Here is a 27768-nt window from a genome sequence, read left to right on the forward strand (position 1 = left end):
GATGTCCTTGTTCTGGTGTCTGGCCAAGACAATATTTGAGATTGGCTTGTCATGGCCACACATGCATAGATAGCTTCTTTTTTTTTTTTCATTTCAATTTTCACCACACCTGCCCAGTTTCAGCTAACGTGCCAATAAACTATCCTTTCCCCCTATACAATAACATTGGTCCTCAGCACAGATTCAAGCTGTATCGACTCGTATAACAGGTACACGATTAAAAAACAAAACAAAAAAAAACATTGCAAAATTATGTCAAAGGTAAGAAACGGAGATAGCTCTTAATAATACGAACTCATTATTACATTACATCATGCCAGGTAATGGTCAAAACCTCTTGTTCCGGAAAGAAGAGTAAGAAAGAAGAGCGAAAGAGCAAGACTGGTGGCCTATCCCTACACACCCACACACACTACCCTCAGCAGCACTGCCTCCCAGTGAAAGGCGCCGCGTTCTCTAACGCAAGATCATGATAGACAGTCTTGGATCTTGCTAATCCACTCCTCGGCTGCTCCCTTGGTGTCTGAGATGAAGTTGTAGACTCGCTTCGTAGTCTTCAGCTGTATAATAAAAGCAAAAAACAGATTCAGTGAACTTTAGCCTCTTCCGCTACAAAGATTATATAGAAATTACCTAGATGAAAATTCTCTAATAGTAGAATTAGAAAATATTGCAACACCCTTCATAACAAAATCAAATGACCCAGCAGTTTTCTTTCATCATATCAAAATTTCACTTAAACCGAAGGGATTTTTGCACCAAAGAATTTATTACTAACAATTTTGGAACCTGAATTTTTACTTCATTGTGACAAAATTTCACCATAGCCATGTTTGCTGTAACAGGAGTGCCATATATGAGTTAACTGTTTAGACAATTTGCTCTTTACCCCTTCATGTTCACTCTGAGCTTTCAGCCACTACTATATATTGTAGTACAGTCCGACCACCACGTCTACTTAAAGATTTCAGGATCTGAAACACTGTATTTTTGGTCGAAAAACAGTTAAATTTTCACCATTCCTGCAACGGATCAGTGAAATAATATACTTTGGGAAAAACAGAAGTTTCCACAAAACAGTATGAAAAAGTATTTTAATCTTTCTTTTTTTTTTTTGGGGGGGGGGGTAATGAACAGTTCAAAATACTGTATAAGCTAATACTTTCATAAGGGTTTCATTTACACGAATTTTGCAAGTCGCTGTGGGGATTATAAATTTAACAACACGCAAAAATGTTGCCAAGCTCTACAGTAATAGTGCACTTACGATAGCATCGGTGTCAATTCATGAAAACAACACTTTACAAAAGTATCCGCAATCTCCTAATTTACGAAAATATCTGTACGCAAAAGTAACAGCTTATACAGTAATGCAAAAAAGCACCAGTTAGCATCTCAGCAACGAACTGTTCACAATCTTTCAGCGAAGGACTCGTCGCCGAAAGGGACCCCAACTTTTGTCTTTCACTTACGTCGAAGAAAGCGCTCTCCTCGCACTTCTTCGGTGCCGACGGGTTCGGGAACGCCGGCTGCACGGACTCCACCTCCTTCAGGTCGATGAACCCTTTGCAGTGAGGGTCGTTCCGACTCTCGTAGTACCTCAGCTGGGGGATGAGGGAAGGGTTCAAAGATAAGCATAAAGTTAAAGGGAAACATAGTTCTTAAACAACTGTATGCCTGCAACTGACGATTTTTGCTCTAAAATGTTCACTGATGCATAAGAAATGTATGAAATACATAACGCTACTGTAAACATGAACATTTTTGTGGTTTATTAATTGTTGCATATTGTGCACTTCTTTTAGCCAGCATGAATTCTAAAACCCACAAAAATATCTTCACAATTTTCTCTACACATTTTGTATGGGTTAAAAAATTCAAGAACCAGCCAATATGTTTGTGAGCCACTTAGCATGAAAAATTCATCACACAAAAATATCAATGTTTACAGTAAAAACAACACAATCTCAGTTGGGTAACAATGAAAATGTGAAATATTAGCAAAAAATATCTGCCCAAAGTACAAGTGTCTATTAGAGCACATCCGATCATGGTTGCTATGAATTTTATTGTAATTGATTAGCGATAATCAATAAATCGGGCCACAGCAGCACCCACTGGTCTTTTGCACTAGAGAGAATTGCATACAGTTTGTTGGAAAATATGATAGCTACGGCACAATCAGTGATCACATAATGGTCTACCTACCCACTACAGAGTGCAGAGGGCTCTTCGGGAATAAAAGTCGGATGCACTGATTTTGATTACTCTACACTTTCTATCTCAAAATACTGCAAAACAACTTCTTATCCTGGCAAATCGTGTGAGACAACAAATTTCTTGGTAGACTCTTCTGACATACAGTTCAGCCAGCGATCAAGTTCCCCCTAGATCGCGATCACGGACGATCAGTGATCGCATACGTGATATGTCGCAATTAATTCATTGTGTTGATTGCGACATATCGCGTATGCGATCACTGATCGCCCGTGATCTCGTGATCTAGGGGGAACTTGATCGCTGGCTGAACTGTATTGCATGCAAATTCCAAATAGTGGATGATGAATCTTGGGCCCATTCATTGGAGAGTATCAAACCTGATTGCCAAATTGCCCTACATCAATGCAAGCATTTCCTGAATTTGAAATACATGTATCTAACCTGATGGCATATTACTGATTAGCACCTGTTTGGGTCTTCTGCCCCTGACTTTGGTTTTCTGCACTTGATTTTGATATTTGCACCTGTTTTTGGTATGTGCACCTGTTTTTGGTATGTGCACCTGTTTTTGGTGTTTGCCTCTGGGCCCTGTTGCATAAAAGTAAAGATCAAACATACCAAAGTCAGATAATCAAATATAAGTCTGTGAATACTCAATTCTCATTGGTTGATTCTTGACTTATTCGATTTTCTGACATATGTTTGATTGCATGTTTTTATGCAACACGGCCCTGATTTGGTCTTCTGAATCTACAATTGTAGTTTTAGTGCTAGCTCCTATTTTTGGTCCTCACACATCTTCTAGCCAACAATGGTCTGAGACTCACCTGATGTTTCTGGGAGTCGAGCACAAACCAACGCTGCTTCCACCCCTTGAGTCTCGCCCCTCTCTTGTACAGGTGACCTTCGTGCGACCTCGTCTCGTCAACAAAGTTGTTGAATTGCTCGTAGCCTGGGGTTGATAAAACATCCAACCATTATTATCACGGCTTTCATTATCATCTTTTACTCCCTCATTGAGCCCCAAATTTTCAACATTTTGTCTGCCACATAAACACAGACAAATCTTCAAGTTGCTTTTTTATTACATGACAAAATCAACTGATTATATCCTTTGCATCATTGTGTTAGTGTGTGGTGCACAGACTAATGGGAAAGTAAGTGAGTTAATAGTACCATCACCTCAGCTAATTTGCATAAACAGCTGCAGTCACTATCTTCTTAAAGGTCCAGTTTACCTTTGGGAGCAGTGATTTCAAAAACATTCAAGATGTCACATTTTATGCATATGTGTAGGTCTGTCGTATCACAAAACATCGTACCATATAAAATTTTCGCAATAAAGCCTAAAACATAAGGAGATATCAGTGTTTTTCTCAATAAACCATAACTGTAGACGGTTTAGTCTAGAAACATTTTTATTATACCTATTGTTCACATTTTGTGTATCTAACAACACTTAACATCAATTATATGGATTCAAATTTTTACAGTGGTTGTTTCTATCAATAACTCACATTTTAGAACTATTTTAAAGCACTAATGCTTGATTTTTGTTTCATCTGCACATGGTAAATTATGCCTTTAAAATAAGCAAAAAATGTACCCACTTTACTTTCATGTTGCGCAAAATGCACATAAATTTTCACACCATGGACATTTCCCATTTTACAGTATTGCAAAGGTTAATATTTGGTCTAAGAATTCAATAGAAAGTGGCTGTCTCACAGTGAGTCCACTTACCTCCAGTGTACGAAGGGGTGGAGTCTGTCGTCGGTGTGTGGGAGGAGTTTGAGTCCTCCTTGGCGACCTGCCTGGTGGGGGCGGAGCTGTGCTCCTTGGTGGAGCCCCGCCTCATACACTGCTTGGGAACCTGGGGCACACATTTCTCGTGGACGTTGTAGCCACAGTCTGCACACTTCATGCCTGCCAAAGGGGTAATACAACAAAGTTACAGTGCATTAAAGTACGACAATTAAACACTCATTTGGGTAAAAAAGTGATAATAGTGTAGATGAAGGCATACAATTGTACCTGTGGTATTTTACAATGCAAATGTCTACATTACATAAAGAACTAGAGAAGCACTCTGAAAGCACAGACCTCCGCCAAGCAGCTCATTTCCACCACTGATCTTGTTCTTCCATAGAGATCAGTGATTTCCACCCATACATATGCATGCTGAAAGTCGCCCGATTTCCCAATATAGAAGCTTTTTGTTACATCATCTTTCAGCTGCATGGTGTACCTCACCTTAGCAGAAACCAGAGCACACACTTCAGTGCACGAATGAAAACCTAAAAAACATGCAGCTTAAACTCCAAAGTTCATTGACCCCACCTGAAAAAATACTGAAAATGCTTCATAAAATCCACAAAAATTGCCGGATCACCGCCAAAATTTAATCATCTGTTACTTGTGTCATTCTCAACCTTTCCTGTAAGTTCCCTCCAAATCTGTTCACAACTTTTTGAGTTATTTTGCGCACTGACGCACAAACCAACAAACAACCGTACCGTTGAAGAAAACATAACCTCCTCCCTTGGCGGAGGTAATAACATCTCTTACACATATATTCCCCCTCCCAATTATCACTTATACTTTCTATACTTACACACGCATTCTTTACAAATGCTACAATGTAAGTTTTTAATCATCCTCGGTTCAAGTGGGATGAGAAAATGCACAAGAGCTCCATGTACATTCCACTCAGTACTTTTTTCTCTCATCGAGCACAGCTACTAATTTTCCACTTCCTCATGTGGGAAAAGAAAACACACCACAGAAGCTAACCTGTGCAGTCACTGTCTTTTCAATTACTACTTCTGTACCTCTCACTATCCCGAGCTCATGTGGAAAGAGCAAACTCACCTGTGCACCCTTGTTTCACAACACCAAAGAGCATCTGATTGCAGTAGTCACAGCTGGTAGGTGTCATGTAACTGCACGGCTCAAAGTGGTGGGGGAAGTTGAATCCCTTGGCCTGGGGTTCACCTATGTGTTTCCCCTGGTAACGAGATCAGAGAGAAAGTATCAACCCCGTTATTGCCCAATAAAACAACATCAACATCTAACTATTAGAATATTTAACATCTCAAAATACATGTAAGGGCAAGCCCATCAATTTATTTTCAATTTAATCACCTTTTACAAGGAAATACTTATTTTGGAATTCAAATTTTTGGTTGTAAAACCATTGAATCTCTTCACTTTTTTTTCCCATTTAAAAGGAAATACATATACATGGGAATTTCCATTTTTGGCAGCCATTTTGAATATTTCAAAATCGTAAAGAGCTGCATCATCCAGATTCGGATTCAACATCTTCAAAATAGGGTAAAACAATCAATCAACTTCCAACAGATGATAAAACAAGCTTAGAACCCAAATCGACTTGGCATCAAGACTACCTTCATCAACCAAATTATAATACACACTGATAAAAATCAACACCTGGGGCCTGTTTCATAAAGATTGAGCGTAAGTTGCGATCAATCGCTAATTGCGTTTCATAAACAATGTTGCGATTGATTGCAAGTGATGCTGAATCTACTGAAAGTTATGCTTTATTTTTTTTTAATCAAGCATAAGTGCCTTTATGAAACAGGACTTACACTCAATATTGAACTTTCGCTCAATTCACTGAGTCATGCTCAATAAATTGAGAGTAAGATCAATCGCAACTCTTTATGAAACAGGCCCCAGACTTTACATGTACTTCAAACCTCACAGTGCTTCGTTCGCCAAATGGGATGCATGCTGGAGTGCTTTCTTTCCCGAATTCTCCATATCGCATATACCAAAATATCGTCCCAGAATGCATTGCGCAATCAACATCCTGGCTTTTACGCAGTCAGCTTAACTTCCGGTTATCGCCAACGTGTTACGTACGCAATGCACTGCACCGCAATGCACTGCACGCCAACGCACAGTTTCACTAAGCCCTTGCATCGGTAGCGTCTGCTCAACATCGGTCACGCAAATTTTACCTTTTCAGCGAGTGTCTTTCTAAAAGCTCTTAAAGGTCCAGTTTACCTTTGGGAACAGTGATTTAAAAAATTTTCAAGATATTACCTTTGATGCATATGTGTACATCTGTTGTATCACAAAACATCCTAAAGTATAAAATTTTCGCAATAAATCCTAAAATATAAGGATATATCTGTATTTTTCTCAATAAACCATAACTGTAGACGGTTTAGTCTGGAAGCATTCTTATTATAACTATTGTTCACATTTTGTGTATTTACAATATTTAACACAGATTATATGGATTCAAATTTTTACCGTGGTTGTTTCTATCCCTAACTCACATTTTAGAACTATTTTAAAGCACTAATGCTGGGTTTTAGTTTCATCTGCAAATGGTATATTATACCTTTAATCATGGATGACCGCGAAAGATTCAAGAACTATTGCTCCCTACACCTGCCCCGCTGCCCCCGGCGAACTAGAGGCCCATTGCACTGCTGCTAGTGCTGAGTACACAGTTACAACTGCTGCACTGAATGTGCCGTGTTCATCTATTCAGATCATTTATGAGGCCGACATTACTGAAACTACGTGTGTTACCCCTTCACAGAATTCAGAGATGTTGAAATCCCTAATCTGAATGTTTTCACTTCATATTTTACTATTTTGACTTAGATAAAATAGTTGAAAATTGACCCATGTGTACGATCTTTTCATCGCACGCGATGATCTCTATTACAGTCCCACATATACAGATTTGTGTAAGTTCTCCACACAAGAAGCCTATGGCAAAATTGTACATGATGAATAAGTGTGTGGGACGCTAGCCGCGCCGCTGCACACAGCGTGCATGCATGCATAACGCGCGGAGCGATAGCTGCAACCGGAAGTGGGGTTGACTGCAAATCGCTCCAAAATACGCTGATTAAATTAGTGCGCCGCCAACGTTGGTTCTTTTATAGCTATATGCGATATGGAGAATTGGCACAGTTGTCTGAAAACTAATTGTCAAAGAAATGCAAATCACCTAATCCACCAATGTCTCTATTGCCTTCCTCTTTGACTGAGGCAAAACCCACCTGAGTGGGCTTGATAATGTATACCAATGCAGCACACTGGCACTGGTCCAGCGGTCCAGGACCACTGAAAATTACTCTTGGACCAGAAACTCTATCAGGAATGAATCCAGTAAAAAAATAGAAAAACTGAGTACCTAATGGTCAGACAGACAGGTTGGACCAGTAGAAAAAAAAAAAAAAATGGGTTAGTGTGTAGCCCTGTGTATACCTTGGTCAGGTCTGGGTGGATTACTGAATGCTAATAAAAAAGTGCCCAGGCACGCAGCTTAACTTGGCTACAGATGAAAATGGTATTTGTTTTGTTTGTTTTCACTTTAATCGGACAAAATAGCTCACAGTCAGCTGCAATAACCCAATTTTGTATTTTTCAAGAGCAATAAATGGAGGGGGGGGGGGGCGGCTGTGCAGATCCCCCCCCCCCCCCCCCCAGTCCCAATTTCATGGCCCCCTGGAAGAAGACTCACCCTGACCAGGATGTCGATGGTGGTCTTCTTGTGGGCCGTCATGCTCTGGACCCGGGCCTCCTCCATGGCCTGGGACGTCCTCTTTCGCCGGGTGACAAACCTCGTCTCCAGGTGCTCCAGCAGGTGCCGCCAGTTTTTGTGCTGCTTGCCCAGGTCTGACTCCAGCTGGTGCAGCTCCTGAGGATGGTCAAGGGAGCATTTCATTTCATTTCTTCTTTATCCACCTCATACAAAAAAGTACTAAATATATATATATATATATATATATATGCTAACATGACTTCAAAGCACAATTTCATTGGAAAAAAAAACCATGTACAATATAGCACACATAACAAAGTTAGTTAATCAGAAAATGAGAAAAATGGTGCCTTCTATTATACAAACCTTCAGAATTATGAATCTTATTTCATTTTCGGATAAACAAACCATTGGAATACTGAACTGTATTCTTTTTTTATCATATTGTATCAAACTTTGGGAAAATTGACATTTTTTTTTTCAGATAAACAAAAGAACCTTCAATATACATGTACATGTATGACACCTTATTTCATTTTCAAATTAACCAACCTTTCAGAACAGTAGACATCATTTCATTTTCTGATTAAGAAATCTTTAGATTAGCAAAATAACCTTATTTTGTTCTCAGATTTATGAACCTGCAGAAAAAAATAAATCTCATTTCATTTTCGGATTAGCGAACCTTCAGAATGACAAACTGTAACCATACATAACTCACCTCCATCAGCCACCGATGGATGTCCGGCTCAGCGTGCGAGGCGTCGTCGTAGCAGGCGTTGACCGTCCGCCGGTCGGTCTGCTCCAGGGGCTGCTCGTTGTCCTCATTAGTGGCCGCCTCGAAGAGCTCGCGGTCGAAGGACGGCCCACCGTACAGGTTCTCCTCCAGGTAGAAGTCCCAAACCTTCAGGCTGGAGATGTTGGTGTAGGGGCGCAGGATCTGACAGGGAGGAAAGAAGCGCCCAGAATACAATGTATGCATATTGCATTTACCATTCATTCTTAAAGGGATGGCATAGCTTTGATTGAGATTGGGGCTTCAGGCTTCCAACTCTTTTGTGAGATGATAAACCTCTTTTTGAAATACTAAAAAGCACACAGTCCTCACAAGAATTCAAAGTCTATTCGATGAAAATTGGTTTTGAAATGGCTTACATACAGTATCCAACACAAAACGGTCCTAGTAAAGGGTGGGGATGCACCTTTTATTAGGACCACTTTGTTTTGCTTTGCTTTAGGATATTTCAGCCACTTAATCCTTTGTATGTTTTGAGTTCTGGTTGGCACAGAAAAACCCCATAGTGTTGTACACACTACTAAATGTCCCTGGCACACAAAAAATTTTTAATAGCCTTTTTCAAGGAGTTAATACACACTTTAATCTTTTCTCAATTCTCAAAACTTGACTTCAGCTGTTATGATGCATTTCCATAAAAGGTTACAAAAGTTAATATAATAATACTTTTGGTGTCATATTAGCACTCAACATTGACCCCGTTTACAGTGCAGGGCCGGGCCAAGCCCAGGCTGAGCCCGGCCTCAATTGCGGTACTCGGCGTCGCAATTCTGTTCATTTACAGTGCAGGGCTCTGCCCGGGCTTTTAATTCAAACCATTAAATATTTTGTCGTAGTGGCGCTCTGCTTGTAGACAAACGATTATTATTGGGAGCACGCCGGTCACAATTTGGTATTGCATTTGGCCCAGTTTGCGTTCACAATGAGAAAAGGCCAGGCCGAGCCCAGGCTGAGCCTGGGCCAAGACTACCTCCAGAGCTTGGCCAAATGTGCGACCGTTTTTGGTACTGCATTTGGTCTTCCTTTTACTGTAAACGGGGTCATGAAGGAATGCATCGTGTCAAATTAAAGAAAGGTGAACTTTAACCTTCCTGATACTTAAACATGCTGACCTCATCTCATTTTTTTTTTTTCTGTGCAGCATATTCTTTTGAAGTGTCATGAAGATTTAAAAAATGCACAGTTGTTTGAAAAATTGAGGTAATAATTTGAGCTCAAACTGGGTAGTGGTGTATGTATGGTATGCAGCATATATCAAATATTTCTACAAATATCACATCACATCCTTTTATCAAACACAGCAGTAAATAACTGCAACACTTCCATTAGCAGGAGTCTGAATAGATCACTGTTTGACAGGCAAAATTACAGATCATGAACTCCATCAAAAGTGTTTCTGATATAATGCAACTCCTTTCACGTACAATATCTGTATACATACAAAATGCATGATAACATTTCTTCTGCTACATTTTCTTGGCACTGACAGCTTTGCTGCGCATATCATGCAATGAATTAGGTTAGGATGAATTAATACAGCAGTTCTTGATCACCACATTATGCATCATGAAATTTGGTAATGTCTCTGGGAAAAGGCATGGAAACTGACGGAAAAGAAATTTTACTCTTGCCACCACATCTACGATGTGTGACCAGGGCCCTGTTTTATCAAAAAGATAAAATCAATTATAAATTTCCTTAACATACAGGCTGCCATAGACTTATGATAGAAATCAACTGTATAATCAATTTTAAGTCATCATAAAAGAGGGCCCAGATGAAACAGAAATTCAAGTCTGGAAAATGAGAAAAAAAAAAGGAAGTTGAGACATTCCAAACATGTGCTCGTCTTAAAGGTGCTCTCCACTGAAAATGGAAACCATGATCAGAGAGGAAGATGATGCAAAAAAGAAAGCTACTTAGCCATTACCATGGAGATGTGTGGATACCACTGAGAGAGAACGCATCTTCCCCACTACACCAATAGCAAGATGGAGAGATGGAGAAAAGGACAGAGACAGAGAGAGAGAGAGAGAGCGAGAGAGAGTGTGTTAGAGGCAGCACGAGTTGATGGTGTTAGGGCCTCCTGCCAGCTCCACTAGATACGTTCTACACGGCAAGCGGCGGACCGAAAAATCAAGGGACAAGATAAAATTTACTTCATTTACTGTTGTGTGCGGGGCGAACTGGAGGTTGTAGAAGAGCGGCGAGCGGCCGTGGTACTTGTCGATGTACGCCCACAGTGACTTGAGCGGGGGACTGGACGTCTCGCTGTCGCTGTCGCCGCTCTCGTCGATCCGCGATGGTCTCCTCTCCTCGTAAACTTGAGTTGCTGGAGGTAAAGAAGGTTTTACATGAGTCGAGCGCAATTTTGCATACATCCATACAATGGTCAAGAACACTCTAATACATTGTAGTTACAATATTATTCAATTCATTAAATTTTTTTCAGTTCAATTTATTTCCACAAATCTGATAAAGAAGACAGTAAACAGTGCACATTGTATATCACAGCATATTGTACATCATAAAGGCAAATGAAAAAATGTATAAAACGTAGGCTTTATATCGAGAAAAGCGGTGGACTCAACATACAAGTAGGCTTAGACCAGCCTTTCAAGGTTTAATCATTCTTATCAGAACCTGATGGTTTTCAATCATGGAGACAAAATCCACAAGGTTATACTTGTGTTGCAAATGGCAATATTTGATTTAATATCTGATTTCGCGGCCATCAGTCAACTAACAAAATTTGCAAAAATGAACCAACCACAGTGAAATACACTGTAGATTTTACTCATACTGTACATAATGATGATGATGATCATAATAATAATAATAATAATAATAATAATAATAATAATAATAATAATAACAATAATAATAATAATAATAATAATAATAATAATAACAATAATAATAACAATAATAATAATAATAATAATAATGATAATAATAATAATAATAATAAGGATAATAATAATAATAATAATAATAATAATAATAATAATAATAATAATAATAATAATAATAACAATAATAATAATAATAATAATAATAATAATAATAATAATAATAATAATGATAATGATAATAATAATGATAATAACAATAATAAAATAATAATAACAACAACAACCAATTATTCATATAGTGCCTTTTCTACATAGACTCAAAGCACTTCAACAACTTCAACAAAATACAGGAAATTAACAATATTTACTAAACACCTACATAATTCGAACAGCACCCCCATCTCACCTGCTTGGTACCGCTCGTAGTCCGAGTCCCACATGAAAGTTTGAAAGCGATTGGAGACGTAATGATAGGCAATCATCTTGAGGAAGTACTGGTTGAATTCAAAGGAGAGGGGAAATTGGCAGTGGACCTGTTACAGAAAAAAAGAAAGAAAGCAAAACCCTGGATGCACACTCATCAATCGGATAGCGTTATTCTCGGTTAACTATTAAAGGGATGATACAGTTTTGGTTGAGATGGGGTTTCAGGTTTCCAACTTTTTTGTGAGATAATTACAAACATACCTATATGAAATAACATTCAATTCTAAGTGGAATTCAAAGTTTATCTGATGAAGATCGGTTTTTACATGGCTGAGATATCCAAAGCAAAGAGATCATAACAAAAGGTGGAACCCACCTTTTATTAGAATCGCTTTGTTTTAGTTTTTATTTTTGGATATCTCAGCCATTTCACAACCAATTTTAATCAAATAAACTTTGAATTCTTATGAGAACCGATGCTCTTAAATATTTCATCAGCAGTTTCTACTTATCTAATAAGAAGTTAAAACCTGAATCCCTATCTCAACCAAAACTATACCATTCCTTTAACTTCAATCATCATAACAAAACTGGCAACTCTTAGGTAAGCAGCCATGTTCATTTGAAACCACTATCATCACTTAGATTCAGCACAAAGAATCTGCCCAGTAAAAGCATTATATGTACGTATTCAAGAGATAGAGAAGAGTGCAATCCGCGCATTCAACACCCCTACCTTTAAATGTCTTGATAAAGCTAGCAGCATTCAAAAAACAAACAAACAAACAAACAAACATACAAACAAATAAACTAGAAATACCCAAACTCCTGAGTTCTATGAGAAAAGCTACAATTGACAGATGCTATTAAGATACCAATTTGTTTCCACTGGAAGTTCACATGTAATGTAATATATTTACTCACAGAATGCGGTCTTTGTCTAAAAGGAAATGAGTAGTTTAATTATCAAAATACAACTGATAAACAAAAGAAGAAAAATGCCACTAGCACCTCAAAGACCAGAAAAGCAAAATTCATTCGGAAACTCACAGCATTTTCCCTTGGGAATTTGACTTAAAAGAGAGATTAGCACAACCTGAAACTTATCATGACATCAGGAGAAAGTTTGAGCCCATTATCTTAATAAAACCACATAAAAACTTTTGCACCATTTTCTGAGCAGAGGTCTGTAACATCCCAGTTACAGAGAGAATGGAAATATGCACACTTCAAATAACAATGTTTTTTGTTTTTTTTTTAATCACCAGAGCACTTGTAAGAAAGTATCCTGATAAAGGGCACCTGATCTTCTGCCATAAACAAGGAAAAGTTTTGCATTTGTACAGTGTATGAAACAGGATACGTGAAAGTCTGAAGGTAATTGTTCAATAGCGGGGTAAAACAACAGGCCATACCATTCAAGGTTTTCAAAGCCCCCCCCCCCCTTTTCTGTATATCTCTATTATCTAAAAATTTGTGTCTATTGTCAATATCATGCTTTGAATTTCTTATGTCCTGCCATTCATGCAATGCGCGATATTTTTCATTGAAACGGTACATATAAAACTGACACACTGAAGCAGAGTGACTTAACACGCTTAACCCCAAATTGGTCAGAGAGGGCAGTACACTGCCGACAGTGCTCGGCGTACGTACCTGGTGAACACAGTCCAGAAACTGGAGAAAGACAGGAGCGAAGCCGCTGGCCTGGTGGGCGACAGTCTGGTTGCTACGGTGAGTAAAGCGGTGGCCAAAGGCCAGCCACTCCTTGTCCACCAACACCTTGAAGCCGGTCAGTGTCCGGTAGTACGGATCCATCAGGAGCTGAGCCAGAGAGCTCACCTGGTGGGGGAAGGGGGGGGGGGGAGGGTAGGACAGACAGAGAAAATACAAGCTAACTTAAGTCAGCAATATAAAAACAACTAGCCTCCAACGTGTTAAGGGACAAGTTCACCTTTAAACACGTGCAGATTGGGTAAATGCAGCAGTATCAGAAGAACACATCAGTGAAGGTTTGAGGTATATCAGAAAATCCATTCAAACGCTATGATTTTGTGAAGTTCCAGTGCTGCCATTGCTGGATGAGAAGACTATAACAGTTTGTGATGTCACATGTGTAAAATGATATAAAGAAGATATCAACTGTTAAGAAAATTCAACATACATGTATTTCTACTTTTCTCACATAATAAAAGAGCACTCGGCTTTAGGATAGCGGTGAAGAATAGAAGAAGGGGAAAGGGGAAGGGCGAATCCGGAAAAGGAAGAGGGAGGGGGATGCCAGAAAGCAAGGGTCGGAGTCACAATCCTCACCTGGGTGGTGAAATCCCAGCCGTCCTCAAAGCTGAGCCACACCGATGACCCCTGGAGGTCGATGAGGTCCACCGCTGCTCCCGACAGCTGCATGATATTCTGAATCTGTGGTGAGATGACAGAAATATCAATCATAAGTAACATGACGACAGCGTACATGAATCACACCATAATATGGATTGAAGAATGTACCCCATCAGAAGCACTAAAATGAGTCACATGACTCTGAGACTCCAACTCTCCCGCTTTCGACAAGAGATCTCCCGTAGAAAGCCCATTTTTGCAAAATCTCCCGTTCTCCCGCCCTGGCTCTGTGTCTCCCGCTTGAAATAATTTCTTACTTAGTGTCATCGAATGTTGAAAAATGAGCCTTCATGAGAGAGCATCTAGAACCCTAGAGCTTCCAGGGCCCTTAATCGTGCCCTGGACCCCGGCCGCAAGGAACTTCGTGCTTCGCGCTCGTGATGTGCGCGAAGCACACATTAAGTTGGAGTCTCCCGTTTGCTAGGGGTTTTAGGCCGGAGAATCTCCAGATCAGAAGGTGCTTGGGGTTGGAGTCTTTGATGACTATGCATTCTTTCTTTTCTACTAATATGAACACGTGTGCACAAAGCGTGCAACGAAAATGCATAATGCCGTGGCATGTTATCCTATGGCACACGCTAATTGCCAAAAAGCATATTAACTGCACACTCACTAACATCATAATGCATATCCTTTCGCAGTGCGCACTCAATCAGTTGTTAAAAGCATGTATTACAGCACATAGCGCATGCTTTATCACTGATTTCTGTGAAAAACTTCTTGCTCATATCTGTAGTTGCGAGTAAATTGTTTGAATCGAACATCTTCGAACGTCTTGGCATTGAAGCAATTAATTTCTAAATGTAGCTAATATTCACCCAAAAAGGTACACTGTACATGTACATAAAAAGTGCTGCTAATTTTTTATCCACTTTATAAAACAAATAATGCACAGGTTTAAGTTTATGGTGTCAGTGGAAATGCAGCTCTTTCTCAGGTATTCACAATGCAGTGCTTATTTTGCCATCGTGAATAACCTATAGTGTGCTGCATTTCCTCTTAAATGCACTGTCACCTGTGCATTATTTGCATACTAATGACCATGACACCAGCAAAGAAAAAAATAGATTAAGCAGACAACATGAAATGATGCGACTGCTACTAGTTGTAGTAATTTCTATAGCTGGTAGCAAAAACATAGTATGGCTACTATTGTTTCGGTTACTATTTCTAATGGTAATCATCACCATCATCTTCATCACTGTTCATTAATCCCTTATTTGTACAAATGTCTGCAGACAAATGTATCCCGCTCAAATGACATTTCATCCCATCAAAGCAGTCTAGCAATGATGTGCCACGAAAATGTCACCACAATGTTGCCCTGTCAAGCCAATGATTTTTCTGAGTCCCGTTTACCCGGGGGGCACTTGCATCTGGAAAAAAAACAGATGGTCAAAATGACTCTCACCTGCAGTAACCATTCCGACTCGCCGACCATCTTATGGAAGCCCATCTCGGGGTCAGTGATCGGGTTGCTGGGGAGGCACGCCTTCATCAGCTTCTTGAAGCTGGCCTTGATTTGTCTCGTCTCAAAGAAGTCGTATGGGATGAAGTCGCACTTTGTCTGCGAGTCGACTTTCAGGGCCTTTGGGGTTCAGAAAATTTTTGAGGAGCGGCGGAGATAAACAGGGAACACGAGAATCAGTCAAACACAGTAGTCAGCACGTGGACGTACAATATGTCACGACGACCATAATTTTGTGAGAAATGGGACTTGGAAGACAATTTGCAAGTGGTCAAATTCTCAATCCAAAACTGCCATGACAGAATAAGTACTATTTTTATTTGAGATAGAGAAAGATTTCAGAGAAAATGGGATTCCATTGGGATTCGAACCCAAGACCTCCGGATTGCTAGCCCGGTGCTCTACCGACTGAGCTTCAGAAAGCCCTAGTTCAGTGTTCGTCCCAGAAACCCTAAATTCTCAATGCTCGAATGGTCAGAAGCTATAGCAGTGTGCTTGCGTGTGACACACACGTACACACTTGAACCTGGCATAATCCTGAAGGATAATTCAACTTGGGGATAAATGCGAGGGATTTTTGAGTATGTCACAAATGCAAACAGAAAAACTGACCAGAAATGAATATTATTCATTAGTGGAAAATTGAGCAAAGAAAATGGGATTCCATCGGGATCCCATTTTCTTTGCTCAATTTTCCACTAGAATTAAAATCAATGCACAGCTCTAACAAATGAGACTGCACTTCTCCCCAAATCTGAAGACATGTGCATCATATGTTTTATAGAACTGAAGACATGTGCATTATCTGTTTTATAAAACTGACATATTTCGCCCCAAATCCATTTTCTCTCATCATGTGTGCGGTAATTGCTGATGCATGGCAAAGAAATTATAGCATTCTCATGATCACATGACCTACCCGCATCTGTGACTTCTCGCCGAAGACGTAGAGGGCGGCCTTGCGGGCCTCCTGCTTCCGCGGCACGGCCAGGTCCTGCTCCGTGACCGAGCCATTGCGGGTGGCTGACGAACGAGAGCCAAGAGTGAGGTGCTTTTTAGAGACAGCTGGCGACACGCCCCCGCCCAGGTGGGCGTGTCCAAAGGCACCCATTCGACCTCCGCCCATTTTCATCGAAAGCTGGCCTGCATTGTGGGGGGTTGACGGGGGTTAGAAGTATAGCGGCTCTTTGGCTCTCTCACTCTTTCTTTCTCTGTCTTCTATCAGTTTTCATTTGTTCTTTTTTTTTCAGATGGGAAGTCACATGAGTAGCAGAAAGGTGTTATTGGGGTATTCATGATTTATGTTTTTGAAATTTAAGGAGGACAAAAAAAGCAGAAGAAGATACAGCAGGTGTGCATCGTCTGGGTCATGGTTTAGTTGGTTCATGAGAGGAGTGATGGAAGGGGAATGGGTCTCTGTTTTATCACCCACACAGAGAATTAGCAACACAGTAGGACTGGAGTTCTTGTTATCAAGGACGAGTTCAACATCAACAACCACAACAACAAAACCGAACATCATCCCAGGGGAATTCTCGTGAAACCGACAGAAAGATTATTTAGGGGTCAGGGGCACGCAGCAGGGTCTTCACATTGTTTCTCGGTAGAAAGAATTGTGAGATTATTCAACACAGACGTGAGGACTGTGGGGGTTGGAAGGGGACAAAATGTGTTGAATGTGTGGCAGCGGTCTCACGGCCAATATCAAAGTTGGTGAAATGCAAGAAACATGTTAGCAGTGAATACAAGTAAGCCGACACAGATGTCACAACCAGAATTGGTTCTCAGACGCAAACAAAACTGTCTGTCAAGCTTAACCCTATTCTAACTGGGGGGGGGGGGTCAAATTGACCCCCCCCCTCGACGTTTCGCGCCACGATTCCGCAACGCACAAAGATTTTGCCGCGTCGTTTCATGACTTTTTTCATTTGAGTCTCCCGCATATTTTGAGACCAAATTTGCGACGTCCGGGTACACCGTTCTGAAGTTATGCAATGTTTTGCAAATGCATGTCAACCCGAAAACCACTCAAATTCATGATTTCATGTGCAAATCCAATGCAAACTGTGGTTTTTTGTTTAATTGATATAAATTAGATTATTTCAACTTGTAAGCATTGAAATACATCAATTCTAATGTAGATAAGCTTGAAAAAGTGCCTCCAACAAATTTTGGCAAAAAAACAATAGAAAACAAAAGATCGAAAAAACAATAAAATATATAAGAAATTAACAAAACAATAAAAAACAAAAGAAAATGATTTTGATTGCGCTATTTTTTTACAAGAAAATTGTTTGATGTGTCTTGAGGAACTCTGACACAAAAATTTAATAATCCTTCAGTCTTTTTGATGGAGTTATAGGTGAAAATATGATTTTATGCGTTAATTTGCATAATTAATTTATTAAAAAATATAAAATCAAAATTTTTCTATTGTATGACCATGTAATCTTGTAGTTGACATCCGGCTGTATGTTCAGGCAAAATTTTGCGGCGATCGCGCGATCGGCGGCCGAGATCTGAAGGGGGGGTCAAATTGACCCCCCCCCCAGTAAAAACTTGGTCTCAAATAGCCCAGTTAGAATAGGGTTAAGGCTCTGCATACCACAGGTGCAGCTTGAACATTAATAAACAACAAATTTCATGACAAGGTGGTTGCCTCAGTCCACAAACGGTTAAATCAACATCACAGAAATTTAAAGGGAAAGTCAACACCACATTTAGGTTGACTTAAACTGAGTGAAGAGAAACATAGCAGAACCACAAGTTTCAGTGAACCTGAACAGAGCATAAGTACGTTTTGGCAATATTGACGTTTAGGATGTTTTTGCAAAACAATTTCATTGGTCACAATTAGACATTCCTTTTGGGTTTTTTTTTTTACATGATTTGGCAAATCGATATGCACCCCTTGATATTTATATGGTCACCATGCTGAAGCCACGAGTACTCAATAACTATTTGATGTGAAGGATACTTTGATTCTTCTGAAAACAAGAAATGTAGTGAAGGTTTTCAAATTAAAACTTTAGAAGTATAAATTTTACCTTAAAATGAGAAATGCAGTGAAGATTTTGAATTAACTATGAAACGGAAGTCTTTTGAAACCGTGACAGTAATGCCACATCTCCAATGTACAATACTTCAAGTCTATCTGTGATTATCGAAAACCGCAACTTCATGGAGAAAAAGGCGGAAATCTTGATCAAAATCTCCAGACAGATATTGTGATAAGAAGAGGAATTTCTCAAAAGCACAGTCATTATCTACAATTTTGCTTGAACACAAAATGAAATCTGTAGCACCAGATTGGGGTGGGGCAATACAGTTTGTGATTCATAAAAAGTAGGTACAAGTGATGTATGCGGTCACATTAAATTGTTTAATTAAAATGCATTAAATCACCTTAAAAAAAAAACAGATCAGGAAAGAGTAAGAATGCTTGGGGAATATGTGACACATTTGACAAGTGTGACAGGAATATTGTGCAGCTATGCAGACAAAACTATGCTCATTTTTTTTCTTATTTCTTATTTTTTTACATTTTAGAAATCAGCTAAACTCTGACATCACACAAAGACAGAAATGTGAGGGTGAGCTTAATTCCCCGGCTTGCCGAGTATAACATTGTCATGGAAGTTTGAGTTTACACTGTCCAACATATTTTAAGAAAAAAGAAGAAGATGAAGAAGAAGGAAAAAAAAAGCCCTCCAGTGAATTCGTCAAGAGTGGATATTGCCACATCACGTGTTGAATCTATTCACTCCTAGATCAAAATATGCATTAAAGGCATAATTCACCATTTGCAGAAGAAACAGAAACCCAGCATTAGTGCTTTAAAATAGTTTTACAATGTGAGTTAGGGATAAAAACAAACACTGTAAAAATTTTAATCTGTATAATCGACGTTAAGTGTTGTTTAATACACAAAATATAAACAGTAATAAAGATGTTTTCAGACTAAACCGTCTTCAGTTACATTTAATGAGAAAAATACTGATATCTCCTTATATGTTAGGCTTTATTGCAAAAATGTTATATGGTAGGATGTTTTGTGATACAACAGACCTACATATATTCATCAAATGTGATATCTTGAACGTTCTTTTTTTAAATCACTGCTTCCAAAGGTAAACAGGACCTTTAAGATCTTTATTGAAGATGTTAAATGATTTGTCTTGAGAACTAATTTCAAGTGGGTCTATCTCTATCACATTCAACAGTTCCTGTGTTCAGATCTTTCTTGGCAAAATTTGTGAGATGTCATCCATATATCAATCTGGATATTTTTTTTTTCTTGTAGATGCAACAATTCAGACATTGTCAAATAATTTAGACAAAAAGCATTTTAAAAAGAGTGGCATGTATTGCAACTTTGACGCAGAAAGCCTACAGTGTACATTGCAAGGATTTCTTTCTACTCGAGTCTAATGACTGGTAATTATAACTTTGTACAATTTTCATGCACATCATTGTGTATCCTGTATAAATTCCATCCAAGACTTCAGGAAGAAGACAATGTCATAAATATACAAAAAAAGACAACTAAAATGCAAAAAGAAATGCACCAAATACCGACACACAAAACAAACTGAATAACTGCGCAAAATAACCGTTTGCCTGCTCAAAGAGAAATAAGATTGAAAAGAAGTTGGAGAAACAAAAAACAAACAAAGCAGAAGATGCTGTAGCAATTTCTCCAAACTGAAGGAGAGGCCGGAAAAGAAAGAAGGAACTCACAGCATTCAGCTAGTACAGGTGGGACTAGGAACAGTCAAAGTGTATTAAAGTTTGTATGCAAAAAAAAAAAAAAAAAAAAAAAAAGATTAGAAAAGGGGGTTGCTAAGGGACATAATGGTTTGGTATCATTCTAGGAACTCAGTGCATTAAAAGTGAAGAAATATTCCAATTTTCTTAGAGCCTTAATCCAATCTAAAATACTTCTATTGTGGTTTGCCATCACACTGTACATACAGCAATGTCAGTTCACATGTTACCATCAGTGAAGACATCATCTTGTACCACTTTGAAGTTTGCTTCCACGAATAAAGCCAAATCAAACAGAAAGGGATGGATTTTATCAGAATCAGACCTAAATTACAAAAGTTACAGACTTTATTTTTCTTAATCCAGACTTAATGTCATCCGACGAGACTTCAATTTGATAGTACAGGATAGGAAAATATAAAAAAAAACCATGAAATCCAAAGTCGTGCCTGATAAAGGCATCGTTGACAAAGTATGACAGGCAAAAATCAAAACCTAAGAACAAAATTGCAATTCATTATTTTTGTCTACATGTAAATCAACAATGTTATTTCTCCAAGACAGTTCATCTTTTTAAAATATTAAATATTTGAGATATGATTATAAAACAGGCCTGCAAAATATGCAAGAGATATACATAAAACAAACAAAAACTAAAACAGAAATATTTCTGATAGGCAAAAAGGCACAATGCAATTAAATACCAACATATTGCACACTTTGGCACATATACAACGTACTTGCTAACAGAAAAGTTTTGAAATTTATGGAAAGTCTTCTAACATCTTGTATCAAACTCTTTACTCTAAAATATTCATGCAGGTACATTGTATATAGGAAAATTTATATAGATGTTCACTGCTTGTAGATTCCTACCAGAATGTAAGTTTGTACAATAAATCTATGCCAATGTTAGGGGGTATTAATAGTTAATAGACTGAAATATATTATTGCAATAACCATGGAGAGAGACAAAAAAAAAGTTAATCACAAATATTGAATGTTAGACAGGAATATACATATAATATAAAAAATACATTGAATGTACTGTCCTATTTGGACAGCATGTTAATATCAAAATAAAGTGTTTGTTATTAGTTTGTACAATACTGTGAAGTAAATTTAATTAGTAATGATAGTTAAGATGAACTCATTTTAGTATCCTGTCCTGGAATTATGTGACATTTCATCATCCATGGTTATAATTTGTTCTGCATTTTCTTTCTTTTTATCTATCTATTTATTCACTTGAACAGGCGTTGGAATCAAATGTTTGTCTTGGATCTGTAATTGTGACTGAGCATTGCTGAATCCCATTCTGAACTTATATATATGAAACTGGTTTGATCTTATATTTGTTACAATCTCTATGTTAGATCAATATTAAAAGTTTAATCAAATCAAAAAGCCATTAACACTGCCAGGATTGTGCAAAACAAAATGAATTCGAGCTTGGTTAAACTTTCAACACGATCTACTACATGATGATGTTATGTTGTGATAACATTAATTTGTTTCATCTAATAAAAACAAAGACTTAATGATGTAAGTATCTTATTGGGTTAGCTAATGCATAGAATTTCAGGTATTGAAGTTGTTCCCCTTTTTTTAATGTTTTTTGTTGGTTTTTTTTTTGGAAAAAGAGGACGGGAGAAAGGGGTGCAAAGGTCATATAACATGCTAGGTTCAAATATCCAGGAAAACATAGGCTTGTTCGTTTGTTTTGCTTCTTCTCTATTTTTGTTTTTCAAAGATCTGTAAACTGGCCTGAAAACAACCATGTACTCAATGCTTCAAGTGAAATAAATATCAAGGTAATGCTGAACTTTCTTCTTTTTTTTGTTGCTGTTTTTCAAGGAACTTCAAAATCTATTAACAGGGACAGTTGATTGCACCCAGCTAGGCTGCATAACCATAAGAAGAAATTGGACAGTCAAAAACACAGGGGGGGGGGGGGGATTGAGCATTCTTTCCTAGGAGGGTGGGGGTATGCATTATTTGCTGGTCCTGGAAAACACGGGCGGGGGGGGGGGGGGGGGGGGCATTCTAGAAACCATTCCAGCGGGGAGTAACTTCAGTTTCCAAGGAGACAAAAAGAAGACAAAGTGAAACCTCTGTATGGGGGAGGGGAGGAAAAATAAACATATCGACAGTGGGCGACAAGACCTCGTATCTCAACATGTTAAATATTTAGGAGAATGAAAAACACATGGCAGCCAAAGACTATGGTAAATGAGATAACCTTTCCTTTGACATGCCTTGGTGGCTTCATTTTTGGGATAAGACAGCAAGGTTTTGGACAGGACATCACTTAACTGATCATCTGATGATGAATCCAGAAAAGGTGATTTTCAACAAAAATTGAGATACCAGCTTTTGCCACACATGGACAATATGCTGTAGGGATCACAACAAATGGTTCATTTCCTCTTTTTTCTTCCATGGAGAGAAAAACAAGTACTGGTAGTAAAAACAGAGGGAAATAATTAAATATTTTGTTGATAGGAAAGTGATGAGTTGGGTACACTCTCTTTCTCCAATGCAAGGATGACTTGCAAACGGCAGTACAGTGCAACAAACAGTGGGGACATCAGGATAAACTTCATTTCAATGAGGTCAAGGTTGGTTTGTGTGAAATGGGGCGGGAGGGGGGCAGGAGGGGGCGGGAGAAGAGGAGGTGGAGGTAGAGAAGGGAAAATAGATGGTAAGGGAGTTGAGGAATGGAGGGGGTGCATGACAGTGCTTCCCATCATAATGCATTCCAAACGATTCTTTTTTTTTTTTTTTGAGGGTTGACAAGGGGCGGGGCACGCTCCCGTTTCTATGGTTACAGACTTCCACACCAACTTTAGGAGGAGTGGGACAGAGGGGATTGTTAAGAAGCAGGCATTTTGAGTGATATAATACATAGATATATACGATACAAGCAAGCAAACGATGAAGACGGGCAGAGTTTAGCTGTACAATGGGGCCCTGCATAGACAATGAGAGTAGTCAATTGCGGAGACATGGCATGGTGAAATACATTGTCAAAAAGAAAAACATTAGAATACCTCTCTCAAAATCACGATTCATTTTGAGAACGAAATATCAAAAATAAACTTTACAGGTGTCAAATTGAATTTCGAATTCTTAGCTTTGCGGCCACTGAAAATTCAGCAACAACCATTAAATCATTTATTATAGATCTTTCTTTCCTTTTGGGCTTACAAGAGCTGAGACACTATAAAAAACATACAGAATAGTTTACATACGACAATGGCTTTACGACCAATACAAATATTTCAAAAATGAAACTGACAAAGTCACTTCTTCAGCGCTTATCATTTCAATGAAAAAAATAAATGTACCAGCCACACATACCAAAAACTCCCTGCAACTACTTTTTGGCGCACGTACATACTGTCAGGACTTACAATGTAAATTTGTGTACATTTAATGCAACTCTAATGCCTCATCAAACGATGTATGACTGTTACTCTTTTTGCAAGAATATGGCCGCTTTAAATCTCCACAAGAAATTCTGCCAAAAGTATGATGTAGGAAGGAAGACACCCCCCACCAAGTAAAATGGCATGCACTGTTCTGGAAGGCAGTGTCTCCACACGCCGATAAAAAATCCCCAACACCGACAACCTTTCCATCAAAACATACGTAGGTCTGCCATCCGTTCGATTTTGCAGAGCATAGATTTGCAATGGTCCCCCATGCACCAGCACAAAAAGCCAAAACATTTCCCGGTGCACCTTGTTACAGCTCGAGTTACATGGATATATTCATGCATTGGAATAAACATACTATGCAAGCACATATATACATAGATACATCTGAAATTGTGCAGCTTAAAGTGTACCCATGGTGAAATACCAAAAGTATTGAATAGGCAATAAAATCATATCTTGATGATGAGATGTGGGCTTGGGAGGTGTACATGTTGTGCAACCTCATTTTTTTTTTCAATAAAAGCATTATAAATATGTGGTTATGTCATTATAATTCCCAATGGAGCAAATTCGATGATTGCATAAAAGAACATTGATGTGGGCAACAAAATAATGCCAATGAGCTCCTTGCTGTATGACTTGATATTAAAAGTGGAAATATGATTCATATGAACAAGCACCGACATTTTTTTAAAAGATTGATATTGAAATGAGCATCAAAATCTGAAAGAAAAAGTGACAGCTGTAAGAGTACAAATGCAGAGCATTCTAAAAAGAATATTAAACCCCCCCCCCCCAAAAAAAAAAATGCATGATGAATACAGTGCAGTGTCCCCACTGGCAAAGACTGTGACATCATCAATAATCCATCATTGATTTACTTTGCAAACAAACATTGCACGAAACATAACCCAAGCATGCAACTGATTCAAATGGCACACATATATATGAAACAAGATCAAATCTGTGAAAAATGTAATGGATTTTACTTGGAAGAAGAGAGGCAAATACACGTATTCTACATAATGGCAGGAACGATAATTTTCATGCATCATCATACAGTTGAACCTCTCGTATCCGGACAAGTCGGGACCGGGGCTCATCCGGATAAGGGATTTGGCCGGATACGGGAGACTCAATGCTTTACACATGTACATATACATACACATGTACTGATGTAGCCCATTGTAGTACCACGTGTAGTAATGTGTATACTGCAACCTTTTCATTGTTACACTCAGTAACAGACTCCAAAATAGAGGTGTATGTTAATGTTGGAAGTAATGTGTAATTCATGTGTGTTTGTGTAGGAGTTCTCAAGGAGTTGGGAATCCCCCTTTCCTCCCGTAATTATTAAAAAAAAAAAAAAATCACGGCGAGATTGCGTCCGTATAATAGAGAGATCCGGAGAAAGGGAGGCCGGATAAGAGAGGTTCAACTGTACTTTGAAGAATGACAATTGAACATAACTATGTGTACATGACACTAGCGACAATTATTTAACAGTGATACTTGTATCATTTGCTACAAGCCCCAAGCATCAAACTGCACATACAGACACTTATACTCTACACAAACACAAACACTCACACCATAAACATATGAGCACAATAGACAAAGATGTACACACACAAGCACACGTGCACGTATACACACATGCGCATATGCAAACATTCATTGCCATGGTAACAGCATCACTACCCGCATCCCAATTGACATGTACTCCTTGATGTGAAAACAAACAAACAAACAAACAAACAGATGTGCATTTGATGAAGCACCACTTGATCGTGTTCCGTGTCATACATGTCATACCCTTTTGATCCAATCACACAATCAAAGTCTCAGGGGATTAGGATTGGGATTAAAAGGTGTTGGAAACAAAGGAAAATGGGTTGGAACTGGAAGAAAAAAAGGAATAGGATTTGGATTTGAAGGGATTTCTAGTTCTTCAGTTGGAGATACATTGTAGCCCTGGCAAGTGCAGAAACCAAAGGAAAAAAATGACACAAGATTCGACCGAATGGCTTTCTCCCTGTGTTATCTGTGTTTAATTTACAAATTGTACCTCCGCCAAGGTAGGAGGTTATATTCCTTTGTGTTTGTTTCTTGTTTGTTTGTTTGTTTTTTTGAGTGCAAAATAACTCAGAAGGTTGTGGACTGATTTGGATAAAACTTGCAGGAAAAAGTGATAATGACATATTAAAGGAAAAGATGATTACAGTTTGGTAGTGATCTGGGAATTTTAATGGATTTTGAAAGATTGTTTATCTTTTTGCAGATGCAGTGTACAGTGTAGGGTCAATGAACTTGGAAGTTCAATCTGCGCATATTTGAGGTTTGAATATGCGCTACGAAGCACATGCTCTGCTCTGGTGCCACACAGCTAGAAACTGATGACGTAAACTGCAACTGCTACCAGTCGGGAAATCATATGATATTCAGCATGTGTGTTTGGGTGGGAATCAGCTGCTTGGCGGAGGTCTGCACTCTCAGAGTGCTTTTCTAGTTTAGAGATGCGTTCATATCTAATATAAGAACTACAACCAAAATTGATGTTTATGATGATGATAATGATAATAATAATCTGAACAATATCACTAATGATAATAAATAAACTGTAAAAATCAAAATCAAAATCACTATGAAAATAAATTGAATATTGTAAATAATGTCATCACCATCACTGCATGACATTGCCTACAGCTCCTTGAAGTTTTTCAAAACTTCGGAGTCTATACCTTGCTTTGAAACAGTCTTAAAATGACTTAAATACTTTAATATGACACAGCATGTGAAGCTACATTGTAGACAGAAAGCTTGTCCAGTATAGCAGCAATGGAATAATTGTACTGCATGAAGTTCTTGCATGCATGATGGCTAGGCATGAGACAAAGGAAGATTAATTTAGTCTGCATTCGAAGATATACAGTGTAAGCATTGCCTCAGTGCAGGTGTTATGGCTTGGTGTAAGATACACTGTATATGTCGTTCTTGGGGAGACAAAACTTCATATCTCAAATATGTCAAATGTTCAGGAGAGTGAAAAAAACATGGCAGCCAAAACACTATAACAAATAGGATCACTTTTTCTCTGACATGCCACAGTCGCTGCATTTTGGGGGTTATATAAAAACAACTAGGATTTGGACGTGACATCTCTTAATCATTTGGCGATTAATCCCAAAAAGAGTTTCACCAAAATCTGAGATACAAGGTCACGGAGAGTTGCTCTCCTTTCTTACTTTGTTGTGGTTTATCGATGTGTTAATTAACCCGGTGATGACGGGCCGATTTTGCTACAACATGCATTTCCAATAGACACTTGAATACTCAGGACTTGTCTTTAATGGGTGTTCAAGTGTGAACGCATTTGCCTTTAATAGGAATCAGAACTGATGTGAGGGGGCAGACTTTAGTGATACTAGTGAGACTTTAGTGGCGGTAGATAGATAGGAAACCATTCTTTCTGTGACTTGGAGCTAAAGCCTAATACTATGATTTTGCTTTTTGTGTTGTTAGCATTTTGTATGGTAGACATGCATACACACAATAAAATACTGTTCATGAGGGCTTTTTGATGATCACATTTGTTGTATGATTCGACTGATTCTATTCCAGATATTTTAACAGACTCTTAATTTTTTCATCTCAGTGAACTCCTGCGTCAACTCATTTTTATTGAAACTTTAATTGCTAGAAGCATAAATGATTGCAAAATTGGCAAAACATCTTGAGACAAAAGCTCCTGTTTTTCTCTTCAATTGACAAGCTCTTCATCGGATTTTTTTTTTCCTGAATTTGCACAAATCTTATGAATCAAACCAGTTCTACATGTATGTGCCTAACCTGTAATCTGA

At 38.5% G+C, this 27768-nt stretch overlaps 1 protein-coding gene across 1 annotated transcript in view; it reads right to left on the reverse strand.

Moving 5' to 3' along the window:
• Nucleotides 1-349: 349 nt before the first annotated feature.
• Nucleotides 350-27768, reverse strand: part of LOC140236162 (myotubularin-related protein 13-like) — a 124571-nt gene continuing 97152 nt past the window's right edge. The window contains exons 30-42 of the mRNA XM_072316129.1: nt 16618-16841; nt 15642-15818; nt 14147-14251; nt 13490-13675; nt 11814-11940; nt 10721-10884; nt 8478-8696; nt 7736-7912; nt 5092-5227; nt 3964-4146; nt 3048-3172; nt 1473-1604; nt 350-560 (exon numbers count right to left, since the gene is read on the reverse strand). Of these exons, the coding sequence (XP_072172230.1) occupies nt 468-560; nt 1473-1604; nt 3048-3172; nt 3964-4146; nt 5092-5227; nt 7736-7912; nt 8478-8696; nt 10721-10884; nt 11814-11940; nt 13490-13675; nt 14147-14251; nt 15642-15818; nt 16618-16841 (2048 nt within the window). The 3' untranslated portion in view covers nt 350-467. The remainder of the gene's footprint in view (nt 561-1472; nt 1605-3047; nt 3173-3963; nt 4147-5091; nt 5228-7735; nt 7913-8477; nt 8697-10720; nt 10885-11813; nt 11941-13489; nt 13676-14146; nt 14252-15641; nt 15819-16617; nt 16842-27768) is intronic.

This window comes from Diadema setosum, chromosome 12 (genome assembly GCF_964275005.1).
Source record: "Diadema setosum chromosome 12, eeDiaSeto1, whole genome shotgun sequence".
NCBI classification, from domain to species: Eukaryota; Metazoa; Echinodermata; class Echinoidea; order Diadematoida; family Diadematidae; genus Diadema; species Diadema setosum.